Source organism: Biomphalaria glabrata, chromosome 18 (assembly GCF_947242115.1).
Source record: "Biomphalaria glabrata chromosome 18, xgBioGlab47.1, whole genome shotgun sequence".
NCBI classification, from domain to species: domain Eukaryota; kingdom Metazoa; phylum Mollusca; class Gastropoda; family Planorbidae; genus Biomphalaria; species Biomphalaria glabrata.
In genome coordinates, this window is record NC_074728.1 from 23,441,593 (window position 1) to 23,459,041 (window position 17,449).

Sequence of the window (17,449 nt, forward strand, 5' to 3'; positions counted from 1 at the left end):
ACATTTGAACCGCTTGGTTCTCTTTGTATGTTTTTTTTTGCTTTTTTATTTTCTAATTGTGTCTGTACGTGACGTCACAGGCCACGTGCTCTCCGACAACCAATCAAACAAAAGGAGATCTCATTGACAATGACTGTGACGGCTACGTCGATGAAGAGAAGCGAGACGGTCAAGGTCAGTTCCCTGTTAATGTAGTAGTAGCCTAGCCTAGGCGTATCAGAAATTGGTGGCCCGACCATGTACGTGCACGCCGCTGAAATCTGAGTAGCCAAATTGTAGCTAATTTCTTTACACCTTCAAATCAATTTACTTCCTGAGTAGCAGTTAACAGGTAGTATGGCTGACTGGTCGTGCGGTTTGCGCGCTGGACTGTCGTTTGGATTTATCGATGGTCCCGGGTTCAAACCCTGCCCGCTCCCATCCCCCGTCGTCCTGCGGGAGGTTTTGGACTAGGAAGTAAACTATCTTCAACTCTGAAGGAACATCCGAAACATGTAAAACATTTAGTACTTCCACTGAAATGCAGTTGTAAAGATATGCTATTTTGTAAGAAACTAGAATGGGCAAATTTGTAGTCTATGTCCCACCATGTACGATTTATTATTTATTTATTTATTATTACTCTTATTTGCACTATAAAGGTTGTCAAATATTCTATTGCACGTAAGTCGTAACGATTTATTTTCATTTGCACATAATTATAGTTACGCTTCAAAGACCAGCTCAGGCGTCAACTTTCCTTGGCTGACATAGAAGAGAGCACCTGGCTGCATGCGGCGTCGGAACGAGACAGCTGGAGGTCACTCACGAAGGCCGCGGGATACACATTTGAGACCAAAAGAAAATCCGCTGTCGAGGACAAACGCAGACGACAAAAAGAAAATCTAAATCGACCACCTGCGGACAACGGTTATGCCTGCCCTGTAGACAATGGTTATGCCTGCCCTGGTTGTGGTAAAATATGTAGGTCACAGCTGGGGGCTGCCCAGACACGGGAAATACAGTATTCCTCACTAATCATCGGACTCGAAGACAAGCCTTATATATATATATATGACCTAGAATATAATAATTATTTTTTTTTTGTTGCCTTTGAGAAGAAATCCTTGCCAGTTACCTTTCGGTATGATTACTGTGAACGTTTCGTGGACCAAAAGCGGTGTTGCGGTCAGTGTCAGAGCTCGATAAAATAGCAGGTTAAACACGTCCCCAAGTTTACGATAGAAGAGATACAAGAACATTCTTCACACGCCATCGTCCGAGTCAAAACGTTGATTTGGATCAACGGAGTACTTGGCAGCAGCAAGAAACAAAACAAATATAAAATACGAGCAGCATTTAACTGCATTAGCTGGGTATTTTAATGATGAAACTGCAGATATCTCTGGCACTGAGTAAATGTTTTGGAGCGTTCAATTGTTGATTGCGATTGTATTCGACTGCTACGGTTTAGTTCCTGTAGTTCATAGAGACGCACTGCATGTTTCTGTTCGCGAATGCATAATGTACCATCTAGACATGGACAAGCTACCCGGCAAAGAGGCTGATGGCTAGCATTCTTTTTCCGCAACTGTCCCTAGCGACAGCGTTGGTGCTAAATTTACCTCTTGTGTGTGATGAGAGACACATTGGACTGAGAAGTGTGCCGATGTGTCAAGAAAACTCAAAACTCAAACTCAAACATAACTCTGAGGATCAGGAATAAATAAGTCTCTCAAAGTAGTCGTGTTCAATGTTTGACATGTTTCCGATGTCACTTCAAAATTGATGATAATCTACGTCTTAGTCCAAAACTCCCGCAGGTCGACGGGGAATGGCAGCGGGCAGGGCGTAAACCCATGACATGGCGCCGCGATTTAGAAGCAGATGCCAAGCAGATGGGCATGACGTGGGGACAGTTGGAGAGACTCGCCCTGAACCGAGACCCCTGGAGGAAGCTAGTAATTGGCCTACGCCCCAGAAAGGACCACAGGCAGAGTTGAGATATTGATATAAACCCTGAAGCATCGATACGACTGAACGACAGTGCTGCGCCCATATCGCTTGACCAGGCAGCCTTCCTATCATTTACCTAATTAATATAATTAGCCGACAGATTATTTCAACACTAGTTCACGGATACAGCGTGGGGGTGAAAACTAGACTAAAATACTCGTCCTCGTAAAGTTTTATGATGAATATTAAGCAAGTCCTCTTAGGTCCGGGGTCCTCGCGGCTCGTAATACCCAGTGTCCTCAGGGTCGGTCGTGCGGATATGAATACTTCTTCCTTTTTTGTTTTTTGTATCTCTACTAGATAATGATGGTGATGATAGGATTGATGAGGATATAGGCGCATCTCGATTAAGTAAGTACTATAACTTTGTTCTCTACAACTGTTATTTTATTATTGTATCATCGCCCCTGGACAGTTTTATGCTTGCCATGTATGTGGCAAAATATGTCATTAGCTTATTTTTTGAATGTTTCATTTATTTTTATACAAATAGCTTTTATAAATTAGTTTGCTGGCTATTATCTGAGCTAATTTTAGATCAAACCAATATTTTAATGTATCAACTAAATTTTTTGAAAAAAATCGTTCAATAGCAAGTACCGATATATTTTTGTTTTCACTGATGCAAAATAATAAAGAAAACAGATGCGATGTAATGGACTTTGGTGTTTTCAAATATGATGGTACATACAATTAGTTCATACATCGGTTTGTCCTGTTTAAAGCGAGGGAAATAAATTGAGGCAGTGAAAAACTAGTGTTCCTCTGACTCAATCTGACCCAGATATTATTGTCATTGAATTCTGCTCTATGTTGTTTTTTTTTCGTTTCAGCCAATGGCGCATGGTCCCCATGGAGCGAGTGGTTTTGTGATAGTGACTTTGCCAGTTACAAGGAACGTTTTAGGTACATTTTAAAATTACATTCTTACTACATCCATTAAAAAAAACAACATATCATAGCTTGCCCTAGGAGGGGCGGTGGCGGTAAAGCTTCCAAACCGGGTTGTCCCGGCTTGAATCCTGGTAAAGACTGGAATTTTTTTTTTTTATTTCGGGATCCTTGGGGTCTCTGAGTCCATCAAGCTCTAATGGGTACCCGACATTAGTTGGGGAAAAGTAAAGGCGGTTGGTCGTTGTGCTGGCCACATGACACCCTCGTTAACCGTGGGCCACAGAAACATATGACCTTTGCATCATCTGCCCTATAGATCGCAAGGTCTGAAAGGGGAACTTGGACTTTTACTCTACAGCTAGTCCTACTAGACTTCAAAATAAACAGAGATTCTTTCATAGCGGAGGAACGCTATAAATGTGTAAATGTACTATTAAGATTTGGCAGATTTTTAGTAGCTTTACAATAAATTTAAATATTTCAATTTCTCTATATCTAAAAGAACGTGCGACAACCCCCCTCCTTTTAATGGTGGGTTCAAATGCTTTGGAGATAGTGTGGACTCGGAACTCGCCAACTGCTATGATGTACGCAGAGCCGCTGGTAAGTTTATAATCTGGCAATTGCTAGAGTATCGAAAGTTACGATAGACTGTTACACGGACCTAAAAAAATGACGGCTGGATAATAATGTGGTAAGCCTAATTTGAATTCTAACGTTGATATTGTTCATTTAAATTTTGACAAGGCTTATATCAACTCACTCTGTCTGTATGTCTGGTAAAAGTGGGTACAAGCTATTTGTCCCACACCCATTCTCGGATCAAGCTGAAGCTTAGCACTTCATTGACATAGACAAGATTTGAATCAATAAAAAAAAAAGTAACTAATTAGACAATTAACTATTTCATTATTCTGGTTGATAGCAACAAGGGAAACTGCTAGTTAACTATTGAGAGATTTGGCTAAGCAGGGTCTTGGGTTCGAATCCTGGTGAAGACTGGGATTTTTAATTTCGGTATCTTTGGGGCCTCTGAGTACACACAACTCTAATGGGTACCTGACACGAGTTGGGGAAAGTAAAGGCGGTTTGTAGCTGTGCTGGCCACATGACACCCTCGTTAATCGTTTGGCCACAGAAATGGATGACCTATACATCATTCGCCCTATAGACCACTATGTCTGAGAGAGAAATATACTACTTAATTATTTTGTTTAATATCTAATAAGGGAAATTACTTTTACAATGTTAGAGATAGTTGGAATGACGGGGATCTTCTCCCTTAAGATATTAATTTATTTATATTCTATAAGAAAAGGATTGCTATTTTAATTTGCTTGCTCGTTGTGTGGTGTATAGTGCATGCCGTTCTACATGTTTAGCAGAGGATTCATAGAGTAGTGTTCATTAAACTTAAATTGGTATGGGGTAGAATGAATATTTTCATGTCACAAACTTGAATCGAAAAAACAAGCAAAAGAAAAAAAGAATATCTTTTCAAAAAACAAAGCTTATCTAAGGAAAAGAACCGCTAACTACTACCATTTCTCTCAATCTCGCAGGGATTATGCCCCTTTCGCTATATAATACCAAATTTAATAAACTAGTACTAATTGACTAATTTTATTTTTTTTTATTAATTCGTGTATGGTCATCGACTATGAATAATTAAGAAAAGTTTCAAATCGATCCGATAATGGGAAGTGGGAGAAAAAACACATGTACACAATTTTGCCAGACAGACTGATAGACAGACAGACAAAAAAAACAGACAGATTGTTGGCTTGAGAATCCCGAGAGGGCTTTAGCCAACGAATTCAAATTCTGGTTGTTCAATTTTTTTTTATAAATACATTTAAAAAGCGATCACCCAGATACACCATTCTTTCTCCCCCACCCGTTTCTAAGTAAGTGATCATTGCGTATTGTGAAAGCTAAATAGCATGCAAATTCGCGAAACCAAAATCAATTGATAAAAAAAAAATTAATCAAACAGATTTATTATAGTAAGCTCAATGCGTAACGCACATTCTCCGAAAGTCCGATCCAAACAAATGGATACACTTACATGTTTTATACTGTTTATAAAGATTTCTCTCTATATTAAGAGTGTTAAGTGTGTTATACTCCATTTTTTTATATACGTTGATACTTCTAGAAAAAAAAATCAGGATTATCGTTTCTTAGGTTTTTTGTGAGCTATTTTTAGTTCTTCTGAACGCTTTCTGTGTGTCATGGAAAACATTTCTGACTGTGGTTATGTAACTAGAGACCATGACATGTCTTTTTTTTTTTTTTCATCTAAAAGTTCTGATTACTTCACAGTGGACGGAGGCTGGTCTATCATCAAGGCTGAGTGTATTGACTGCAAAAATGGTTCTGACCTCGCTAACGTTACGAGGTAGGAACACGTAGATATGTACATAAGACCGGGTCTGTTTCAGTGGCGTGAGTAGAGATTTGTGGGGCCCGGGGGGGGGGACGCTAGACTCCTTTATGGGCCCTTGTATTTTGGCCTTTTCGACATCATGACATAACAACTTAATGTTTAATGTAAAAACAAATTTCGGACACTCATTTGGGGTGGGGGGGGGGGGCTCACTTCCCCTCCCTAGCTACGCTTCTGGTGTGCTGTATAGTAGATATTGAAATGAACAACTATTCAGCTTCCTTGATTTTATAAGACAAATATTTTGTTGCATTGTGTGAACAAAGAAGCGCCCTTGTAAAAGATATGCCGCAGAAGGCGCATTGAAAAGTTAACTAGACTCCCTGCGAACAGTTGATCTCATTCACCAATCGTAAACATACAACATTTAGCCACGTGATTCTCTATAGCTTCTATACAAATTACGTAATACACACAGGCTGTCACGTGATACTTTTTTTTCGTTGATTTATCAATATCATCCCAGGCATGCTACCTTGCCTCATAGGGGCGCCCGGGTGGAAACGATCGTAGGAGGAAACGATTAGGCTAAAGGGTAGCAAAACTAGACTCCCGTGGTGGTGCCTAAGGGGGTGCGAGAGCATCCTCATTGCACTGTGCGGAGTTGTAAAAAAGCTCCCACAACCTTGACACAATCCAGGCGCTGTTCCTCAAGGGGCCGTTACATAAATGGCGTGTCTCGCACGGTTAGCCTGGATAGAAAAGGAAAATGGTGGGGGTCTTAGTGTACGCGGCCTCTTGCCGCGAGTCTGACCCACCCGTCAGACAGAACAGTGCACACTGTTCTTATTCAGGCCGGTGAGAGGGAGCTCTTTTTCATTTTTGCTGGCCTAGAGTTCCAAGAGCCGAAGGCTCAACTCTACCTGACAGTTTCAAGAAGAAGAAGATTATTAATAATATCACGTGACTAAATGTTAATTGTTTACAATTGGTGAATGAGGTCTATTGCTCTGTCTGCAACAGATGTGGAAAACAAAAAGTGCAAGCAGCAACTTCAGAACTGCAGACATTGCCATTAGTATTATTATTATTACTATAATTATTATGATTATTATTATTTTGTAGACTCTGTAACAACCCAGCACCTCGCAACGGAGGAAAAAACTGCACAGGCAGAAGCTCTGTGATTATGAGACACCCATTGTGTGAAAGTTGTCTTCACATCGAAGGTATGAGTTGCAGGTCAAACAGGGGCGTAGCTAGGAACTTTCCATCGTTTGGGGGCCCGGGGGGGGGCTTGTCCTCTTTGGGGGCCCCTGCATTTTGCGTAATATTTAATTTTAATGTAAAAAAAACTCTTCATTTGAAGGCTCCGCTCAATTGGGGGTCCTGGGGGATTTTCAAACTCTCCCTCTCCTCCCCTCCCCTCACCCTAGCTACGCCACTGCAGGTCAAACTAGTATAACTTTGTAATGGAGTTCGTGTATGAAGGGCATATATTTTGTGATATGTTAGAATAGTTATATTGTCTCTTTGATATGCATAATTATATTTTGTTTGTATTTAAATAGTATTGTGACATTGATTCAATGAGGGTAATAGGCGATAAAAAAATTTATTCTATTTCTACGCCTTAAAAAAGTTATGCTTCAATCCATCTGATAAAAGGCACGATGAAACCTTGGACATGTGTTATAGCAACATAAAAATGGCCTACACATCTCGATCTTCATTTCCCCCATCGGAGAGTCGGACCACACAATGATCCATCTTACACCCACGTACAAACCGGTTTTAAAAACAACAAAACTCGAAGTACAGTCCATCCAGCCACGGTCTGATGACGCTGTTGTCCGGAACAGATTGGGACATGTTTGTAAACAACTGCCCAGACAAATGAACTTACCACAACTGTTAATTCGTACATCCAGTTCTGTGAAAACATAATGGACCTCATTCACCAATCGTAAACAAACAACATTTAGCCACGTGGTGCTCTATCTCTTCTATATAATTTACGATCTTATGTTTAATTTATGATGGTTGTCACGTGACAGTTTTTTTTCCGTTGTTTTATCAATAAGATCACGTGACTAAATATTGTTTGTTTACGATTGGTGAATGAGGTCCATTATATCAAAGAAGAAAATTAAAAACATTCAGTAATAATAGACCCTGGAGGACTAACATTAATAATAAACATTCTGTCGTCATCAAGTAGTGCATTTATGTCCATTTATAAAGCGCTGGTTATGGGTGTCTATGTGTTGTTTTTATTGTGTGTAAATGTTGTTCATATGTGCATGCATATCGTGCATCTATATTGTTATTTTACAGTAGTTACAATTGTAGTCAAACTGAATTTCCATTTATTTGGATCAATAAACTTAATAAAGTTATCTTATCTTATCTTTAGTAGAAAGTTTATTACTTTTATACTGAATCCATATTATATTAGCAGTTGGTACAAATGAATATTATCCCACTTTCACCTATGTGGAGGCCCGGGGGGGGGGCGTTATTTTTATGGAGTCTCCTACAATTTTTCGAAAACTTTAATAAAGATAAACTTATGAATGAAAATACTTATATCCAAAAGCAGGCTATATTTTAGAAGAAAGAAACTAGAGTAATTGTAAATTTAATCTCACTTTCCTTTTACAAAAAAATATTTAATATGTATAATCCAGTTTAAATAGTGTATATTTTTTTAGGTTGTGGAGGTTAAGGCCCTTGGTAGACGCACTGACGTAACTACGAAGCTTTAGTTACTTATTCCCAGCATGCTACAAGCGTACAACTTCTTCATCTCGACAGTTTGCTACCCGTAAAAAATGAGAACGAAAAATGTTAGGAAAAAAACCAAAAAGTTTTTGACCAATCGAAAGTCGAATATATATTTATTTTAAAATCTCTTTTGCGAAGGCCCCTTTCTCGTGGCGTTCCCGGGGCTGTAACCCCCGCCTGCCCCCCTCCCCCTTTTAAATCCGGCCCTGTGTGTATGTATGTTTACAAGCTGGGGATGTGGTGAAATTTTGCTTTTGGATTGAGACAGACGAGTGAAGGACAAAGGGAGAGAACTGCCAGTAAGGCTTTGAATACAAAGGTCCACACTGATGATACAGCCATGATCTATTTTCCAATCACAGTTTAAGATAAAGTACCTTCATTTGTTTTTATAGTATTGAGATTTACTGGCACAAGTATGCACTGGCAACTCAAGTGTAGATATTGACTGTATATCTTAGTAATGTTATACTGGTTCATGACAGACTGAAATTCATTTTTTTTTATTATTTACAGACCGTAGTAACACTACTTTATGTAAGTAATCTTTATTTGTCTGAAATGTATTGTAAGCATAGTCTAGATTTAGAACACCTTAATACATTTACTTTAAATTTACATCTACATGTAGGTTGCTATCCTATATTTAAGCTCAATTATGAAATTCTATTTTCGTTTGCGAATGTTGAATTCTAGTTTATCTAATTTGCATATTTTTTCACCAGTTGTACCTGTCGAAGAGGATAAATTATGTGAGCATATAAAATACTGTTAATATTGTCTTCTATTTACACACATTCATTTTATATTCAAAATGTCACTTGCCTGCATTGGTATGAATGTTAAAATGAGTTCATTTGTTGCCGTTGCTATTGGTTTTACCCATGTTTCTTACCTCAGCATTAGCAATATAAATTATTTTGTTGACCTTCCTTTACAAGAGAGGTCCTGCTGTAAAAGAAAAAAAAAGTCTTGAACTCGATGAAACACATTACAAACGTTTATGTTCATACTCAGCGACGGTTTATGTAACGTGACAGTGAATAAAAATGCAGCGTGACAGTTAGTCTGGATGTAACGTCACTGTAATTGTGAATGGAGCGTGACAGTTAGTCTAGATGTAACGTAACTATGAATGTGAATGCAGCGTGACAGTTAGTCTGGATGTAACGTAACTGTGAATGTGAATGCACCGTGACAGTTAGTCTGGATGTAACGTAACTGTGAATGTGAATGCACCGTGACAGTTAGTCTGGATGCATCGTAACTGTGAATGGTAATGTAAAGTGGCATTGAATGTGGATGTTGCATAAGAATAAAAGAAGATGTATCGAGACAGGGAATACGGATGTCACGTGACAGCAAACGTGACCGTATCAACACTGACATTGTTACGTATAAGTGGCTGTGAATGCTATATTAACGTGACTGTGAGTATTACGTTGCATTTGACTGGAGGCCCCTTCAACACACTTTGCACTCATTTAAATCCAGACCTACCTCTGCCACCAATTTAAATGCTGGTTTGATCGCGATATATATATATATTATATATATATATATATATATATATATATATATATATATATATATATAAGTTCTTTTCATTTGTATTTGATTTCTTGTAGTGCACGGTGTCTGGGGAGAGTGGACCATCTGGACCTGCATGGAGAACTGCACTATTTCCAGTTCCTATAGAACAAGGTAAAGGTGTATGTTAGTGATAGCAGTTATAACATAGATGCATAAACTACAGCCCGTGGGCCATATCCTGCCTGTGACTCTATTACTCTGCAAGCGTTTGGGTTTATTGTTCGGGTGTATTCAATGTAGTTGATCAACAGTACAGAATAAACAAGACGATCGATTTAACGAGTAAAGAGATGTGGTCAACACTGATGAACAATTTAATATGTCTTTATTCTAAGAAAAGGCCACAGTAAAAGTCTCTGTCAACTAAACACGTCTTTACCCTAGAGAATTCTATCGCTAACTGATTTTCCGGTCTCTGACCTAACATATCCCAAACGTCACTAGTCCGGTTCAATATGCGTCCTCTATGGTGCGTCGCTAAATAACTGAAATAAATAAGGTGTCTAACACTCTGTGCCCCGCCACGCTACCTCCTACATTTTCATATAAATGTTCTGATTACTTTATAGTAAAAGGATGATGGTCTATTATGAGTTTTCAAAAGATTTTAATAATTTCAGAACATTTCCAGGACTTTTTCGTATATTTTGCAGTTTCAGGTGATGTCCAGGAGACCGCGGGAAATCTGTTATAAATTATAAAATGGTTTAATTTAATAATCTATACACCTAGAATTAGTGCGGGTCCTATGAGAGTGAAAGGATCCACTGTGGTCGCATAGGTTGCAGTGGCCTAAGGCCGGCCCTGCAAAATTACGGTGTATGCTACGCTGCCGGTGGACTAGGATATAGGCTATATGAAGCAGAAAGTAAGAAGTATGTATGTATGTATGTATGTATGTAGAAATCAAAACAGTTTGACCAATCTTGATAAAACTTGGCATAAGTGTTCGTTGGATCATGGCGTAGACCGAAGTATACGTTTAATGCCCCTCACTCAACTCCCCCCCCCCCCCAAAAAAAAAAGGAAGCTAAATTTATCTCTTTGAAGAAATGAACTTTTTAACAAATCGGGTAAACCTGCTATCTACTATCTTTCGTAGTGAATGAAACATTGGCTAAGAAGCTTGACATGGATCTAAATCCAATCCACTAGACTAGTAATAGCCTAACTAAGGCCCCAGGCCGCGGGTAATATCCGGCTAGTGTAAATATATATATATATGTGTGTGTGTGTGTGTGTGAATGTGTGTGTGTGTGTGTAAAACTCTGCTTTTATATTTAAGGCCCTGTTTGGACCCACCTGAAGGGCGAAAGTACTTCCGGTGTATAGGTTACGCCTATGACTTTGGTTCGCATATTGAATGCAAGTATTTCTGTTTCATGAGTAAGTACTTATCAATCTTGTGACTATTGTGAGACCTCTACCACCACCAACCTTTTGTTTTCCCCCTTTTTTTGGGGGGTCTAAATTGTTTACTCCCCATATGCGCAATGGGGAGGCGCGATGCCTACGCGGTAAAACGCTTGGATTCCCGGGTTCGAATCCTAGTGAAGACTGTTTTTTTTTTTAAACTCGGGATCTCTAGGGCGCATCGGGGTCCATCCAGCTCTAATGGATGCCTCACATTAGTTGGGGAAAGTAATTGCGGTTGGTAGTCGTGCTGGCCACATGACATCCTCGTACTACCTTGGGCCACAGAAACATCATCTGCCATATAGATCTCAGGTTCCGCGAAAGGGGAACTTTAGTTCGTCCCGGTATGATGTGGTATTTGCAGAATTATGTATTTCGATTATTATAATGTTGATTTTCGTGTACTAATGTAGTGACCATCTTTATGAATATTTTTATACCTGCAAAACACTCTGACTGAAAGAGGGGAGACAATAGAACATTTATATTCTCAGCTAATTTATGTTTTGCTCAATTTGTCATGGCGTGCTTGTGTGTGTGTGTGTGTTTGTGACACATCCTGATTGCTTTTTTTTTTCTCTTTAGTTGTATTCTATGTTATAATTAACTCTTTCTCTCCTAAATAACGCTAAGATCGTTGGTTTAGCCTCACTAAAAGATATTTCTGGTTTTATAAACTTTATTTTTTTTAATGTAAAAAGAACATATATGATTTTATAATTCTATTCCAAATGTAAAGTTTTCTGATTACAAACTAAAATGTTATTGGATTTCAGTCATAACTGGGTAGAATGAACAAATGTGAAACATAAAGAGTTTTGTCCGAACGTGGAAAAATAGTTACGGCGATATTCAAGGTCGGACTGGGTATCAAAATCGGCCCGGGCATTACCCTATAAACCGGCCCACAAATGAATGGCATGTCATATCATGGGCGTAGCCAGGAATATTTTTCGGTGGAGTGGATTTTTTTCTACCCCCCTCTGCAATATATATATATGATGTAATTAATCTTGTTTACATTCTGACCTTTCATTCTTTCTGGCGTTTTTTTAGCCTAAAATATGTTATTCTTTTAATTAGTAGAAAGTGCACACCACCAAGGACAGTTAGGGAGTCTGGGGGAGCGCTGTGAGCCCCGGATCCAAGCATTATTTCCGTTATTTTAAGCTTTAAAAAATGAATATTCTGAGGTCTCTACAGTACAAGTAGCTTGCTACTCTTCCGCTAAAAAATTTTAAAAAAAATGCACTTAATTATTGGAGTCCAGCGACTGGTAAAAAATAGTTTTGCTTTAGTTTTTGTTTTGGAGGGGGGGGGGGGATAACCACAAAACCCCATTAGGCTACGCTTAGGAAATTCGGTGACTTGTTGAATTTCAAGCAAAATGAGGTGTAATAAATACATTTAAAAAAAAAAGAAAACGTGTTCGGACATCTGTGTCTTGCTGATGTCACTTTTTTAAAAAAAAGTTGTCTGCACTGAAAAAAAAAACAAGACAAGACCGGCCCATTTGGTACCGGCCCACCGGGCATTTGCCCGTTTGCCCATATAGCCAGTCCGCCCCTGGGCGATAAAGAGTTAAAGAAGTGACTTGCACCATTCAACATTGGTTAATTTTGTGATCTTAGACATGTTAATGTTCAGTAAATGCACTATCGTATTTTCTTGTTTAACTTCAAGCTACATTGAAAGTGTATCTTCGTCTACGATATCTGGTTTGTGTTTCTTTCCTAAGATCCTTGGTTTTTTTTTTTAATACGATGCCTACGAATCGCGGTGGCTGAGTGGTATGGGGCTTGGCTTTGAAATCGAGAGTCCCGAGTTTGACTCCTGGTGAAGACTGGGATTTTGTAACTTTCGGGATCTGTATGGCACCTCTGGGTCCACACAGCCTGACATTACTTGGGGAAGAGTAACTGCAGTTGGGCGTTGTGCTGGCCATATGGCGCCTCGTTAACTGTGGACCACAGTAACAGATGACATTCACATCATCTGCCCATTGCGTCGCAAGGTCTGAAAGGGATTATTTACTTTTTGCATTACTAAGAAGCCTGGTTTGTATTTCTTTGTAGTGATGCTTGATTGTCTTTCTCTATTATGATGCCTGGTTTATATTTCTTTGCTAAGAAATCTGGTCTGTAGAGTCCCATTACGTTAGCGGTTATATTGCCGAAGACAGGGTTCATATTCTTCTGTTGTCTATTAAGGATGGGAGAGTGCGATACTGCTCCACATATAGGCCACGGTGTAGCAGCTTGATCGCCAATTACATTTGTTACTTCGCTGATCTTTTTTTGGTCGTAAAATTACTGAATATTTTTCGTTTGGTAGGAATATTAAATTAATTTAAGACCCTTCGTGCTTCACTCAATAATTGAAATGAACTATCTGTCTCTTTCAGATTGTTCTGAACAGAAATGGGGACCTAACTGCGACAAGCCCTGCGGTCATTGTCAATCCAATTGTGACAGACGCACTGGGAGGTGCACTGACTGCAGACCCGGTTATCGTGACCCAGAGACGTCATGCTTTGAAGGTACTAATAAGAAAAATATAAAAATTAATATGCAAAAATAAAAAAGTTTTTTTTTGTTAAATAAAAAAAAGCTTATCAAAGGGAAAACAACTATATTTCTATGGTAAACACCAGACTCCTTTTAATGTGACTGTGGAGTCCTATTTTGGAGACACACCCGTCCACCTTAACCTGCGATATATGGGGACGGTGAAATAACGTGTTCATTTATCTAACGGGATCAAACCCTACATATTTAGCTGTGTCAGTGAATCCTAGAGGATTAATTTCCCTTGTTGGTATGAAACAAAATAATTAACAAACAGTAGTTTAGTGACTAACTGTTTTTTTTTTTTTTTTTATTGAGCTATGTCTATTCTATGTGCAAAGTTTCAACTTGATCCGAGAATTAATGTGGGAGAAATAAAGTGTACAAACATTTTAACAGACAGACCGACAGACAGAGTGAGTGGATAAAAGCTTTGTAAAAACTAATAGCGTACTATGTGATGACAATGTGCCTTGCTGTTTGTTTGTATTTTTTCCTTATATATATATATATATATATATATATATATATATATATATATATATAAGTATACTTACGGAATGTTCATGCCTGCTGTGACCTAGTACTTTGATCAGGTCATAAAACCAGTGAGTTCTGCGGTACTGGCAAGTTAGTCCAGTGCTACCTCGTGGTCCCAAATTTATATTAGCCTACTGTCACTGCTATTACAACTTTGTAGAACTGAATGTCACAAAAACTAAAGAACTTATAATAGATTTTAGAAAGAAAAAACAAACTATACGTGAACAGCAAATAAACACTGCATCTATAGAACAAGTAAAGGCATATAAATATCTAGGCGTTATCATCAACAACAAGCTTTCATGAGAAGACCACCTTGGAACTCTTGACAAAGAAAACAGCCCAGTGACTCTTTTTTCTATACAAACTCAATAGCTTTAAACTAAACAAGAAGATCCTTGAGACTTTTTACTGCGCGACTATAAAAAATCTGCTAACATACGGAATAACTTGTTGGCAAGGCAACGCCTCATCTAAACTGTTGCGACGTCTAGAAAACATCATTAAAAAAGCATCAACAATTACACTCACAACATTACCACATTTAAAGGAACTTTTTGAACAAACGTGCCTAAGAAAAATCGAAAAATCTTGGAAGACAACGGCCATCCGCTCCATCAGACTGCTGTCAATCAAAACAAGAACGGAGCAGTACAAAGACTCGTTCGTACCTCACTCGGTCAGACTCTATCACCGCCACTCATTGATCAGGGAACATGAAAGGCACCAAGATACCTGTGTGTAGTCGCTGAATGAACTCTTTATGTTGTCTGTTGTATTTATGTGTATTTTTCTGTTGTGTTATCTTAAATGAGAAAAGAGTCCTTGTAATCACAACAAATTTCCGTAAGGATCAATAAAGCAGCCTTATTCTTAGTCTTATTAGGTGACATTTGCTTGCGCATGTCAATGTAATTAAAGATGACCTGTCACACTTTGACTTTTGGCACTATTTGATGTCGCGTATGTTCATTCCAACAGAAATTAAAACTCATCAACTAAAGTGTTGCTTTGCAGACATATTTATTTACAATAACATAAAATAACAGTTCACTGATAATTCCAGCGGTAAAGAATTACATACGATGCTTCACAATTCCAATGAAATTATTATTATTATAGCTTTTATATAGCGCTACTTTCATGCTTATAGCTTGCTCAGAGCGCTTTGGTCCAATCTCATTTGTGGACCAGTGGGGGGGAGGGGGTATCTAGGAGTTGGTTTTCCGTGCTGCCTTTAGGCGCTCAGTTAACGCAACTCAGCCCGAGTCAGGTAGCCAAGACAAGCCAAGTTCAAGCGCACTTAGCCTCTCGACCACGCTTCCCTAAGTGCACAACTTATACTAAATTATTGAATCAACTACATAAGACATCCATCCTGTTTAAGAACATGGCGACTACTACCTCTACCCATGTGGTTAAAATTTAAGAACGAGATTTTCCTGCCCATAATTCTCGATCAGGTTCCACTTTCACGTGAAACACAACAAAAACGCAACACTTCGTGTGTCACACTAAGTCATGTCACAAACAATGATGTGACACCTACCTGGGCTATTAATTATGGGCCTCTGGATATACAACTTACTGAGACTTACACGTAATATAATCAACTTTCAGTTACAGCTAATAACGAGTTTGTTTTAGAAATAAACAAAAGAAGATCATACATCTATACAGAAATAAAGGCCAACAAAAGACAATTAAATAATGAAACAAAATAAAAATAGTAGTGCAGGTTCAGGCCAAAACAACCAAAAGAACAGCCAAAACAACCAAAAGAACAGCCAAAACAACCAAAAGAACAGCCAAAAACAACCAAAAGAACAGCCAAAACAACCAAAAGAACAGCCAAAACAACCAAAAGAACAGCCAAAACAACCAAAAGAACAGCCAAAAACAACCAAAAGAACAGCCAAAAACAACCAAAAGAACAGCCAAAACAACCAAAAGAACAGCCAAAAACAACCAAAAGAACAGCCAAAACAACCAAAGAACAGCCATCACTGATGCACGCTACTGTCTCATCTTAATAACAAAACGATGGCTAAAAAAAATGAAAGATACAGGTTATAACAATAAAATAACTGTCATTCCTAAGACATTCTAATGTCTCGGTCTCAAAACAAAAGTTTGTCTGTTAACTCTTTCTCTCCTAACCGACGATACCAGCGTTGATTCCACCAGAATGGGGTAAATAATTACGGAGAGAAAGCGTTAAATACTATACGACTTTAACGTGGTCTTTACAAGTAACAAAACAAAAAGTCACATACAGGAGAGGATAAGAGACTAAGTAGACATAGAATATTTACAAAAATAAACTAATTACTAAAAAATAAATAAAGTCTACTTAGCTCGTTATCCCAAAACAAAACATTTCATAACAGTGTCACACTCCTCTTGAGTAACAGAGTCAGAGCGCAACATAAGAATTATATAAACATTGCACAGATTCAGTTCAAAAGAATGTACACCGGTCAGCTCAAGGGCTCAAGAGAAGGTGGCAGTTGAATACAGTCAAATGAGCCTGAGGTAGTGTATTAAAGGGGACTAATTCTTGATGAAAAAAAAAAGTAACCACCTTTATTATCCCTTGTCACACCTGCACTGTTAACTTAAGGACTGGTATTTGTTTTTACAAAGTTTACTGGCATCCTTAGACATTCTACAGCACTCAGTGCTACACCCTGGTACCGCCTGTGACGCTGCTGACGCTAAACTGAATTGGCACTTGCCGCTCCTTCTGATACATCAGCTGCGTGGAGAGGTGGGGGGGGGGGAACTTACGTGTGGTAAAAATTGTCCCAACCATAACTAATGCCCAGGCATTTATCTTATTTACATGAGATTATCCATAGTCGTGTATATATATAATATGAACTCGCACCGTCTGTCTGTCTTACTGTCTGTCTGGAAATATTCTTTTACACTCTTTTTTTTTCTTTTGCGTCAAATGCAACAATATTGTTAAAACATTTATTCATGGTCGAAAACAATAAACTAATTAAAAAAAATATTTGCCAAATAGTTAATTAATTATTAGTTATTAATTAATTTTGTTTTATGTAGAAAAAGGGACATAAGCACTAACCCCATGTTCGGAAGGTAGCAACTCAGCCACCGCGTCCCCTGGATACTCAATTTCCTGCTATTAAGTAAATGCCTAGTTTGGCGCCCTGTATTTTGTGGTTGTTAGTTTTGAAAGGGGAAGGGATCGTCTCTCGAGACGTACAATGCCACAGATTCTGTTGTATTACCTAGG

The 17,449-nt window shown here is 38.5% G+C and overlaps 1 protein-coding gene across 1 annotated transcript in view; it reads left to right on the top strand.

Moving 5' to 3' along the window:
* Nucleotides 1–17,449, top strand: part of LOC106080226 (uncharacterized) — a 40,071-nt gene that overhangs the window by 17,338 nt on the left and 5,284 nt on the right. The window contains exons 12-22 of the mRNA XM_056017675.1: nt 81–174; nt 2,296–2,346; nt 2,829–2,901; nt 3,392–3,492; nt 5,215–5,290; nt 6,404–6,507; nt 8,582–8,602; nt 8,791–8,817; nt 9,694–9,769; nt 10,944–11,044; nt 13,479–13,613. Of these exons, the coding sequence (XP_055873650.1) occupies nt 81–174; nt 2,296–2,346; nt 2,829–2,901; nt 3,392–3,492; nt 5,215–5,290; nt 6,404–6,507; nt 8,582–8,602; nt 8,791–8,817; nt 9,694–9,769; nt 10,944–11,044; nt 13,479–13,613 (859 nt within the window). The remainder of the gene's footprint in view (nt 1–80; nt 175–2,295; nt 2,347–2,828; nt 2,902–3,391; nt 3,493–5,214; nt 5,291–6,403; nt 6,508–8,581; nt 8,603–8,790; nt 8,818–9,693; nt 9,770–10,943; nt 11,045–13,478; nt 13,614–17,449) is intronic.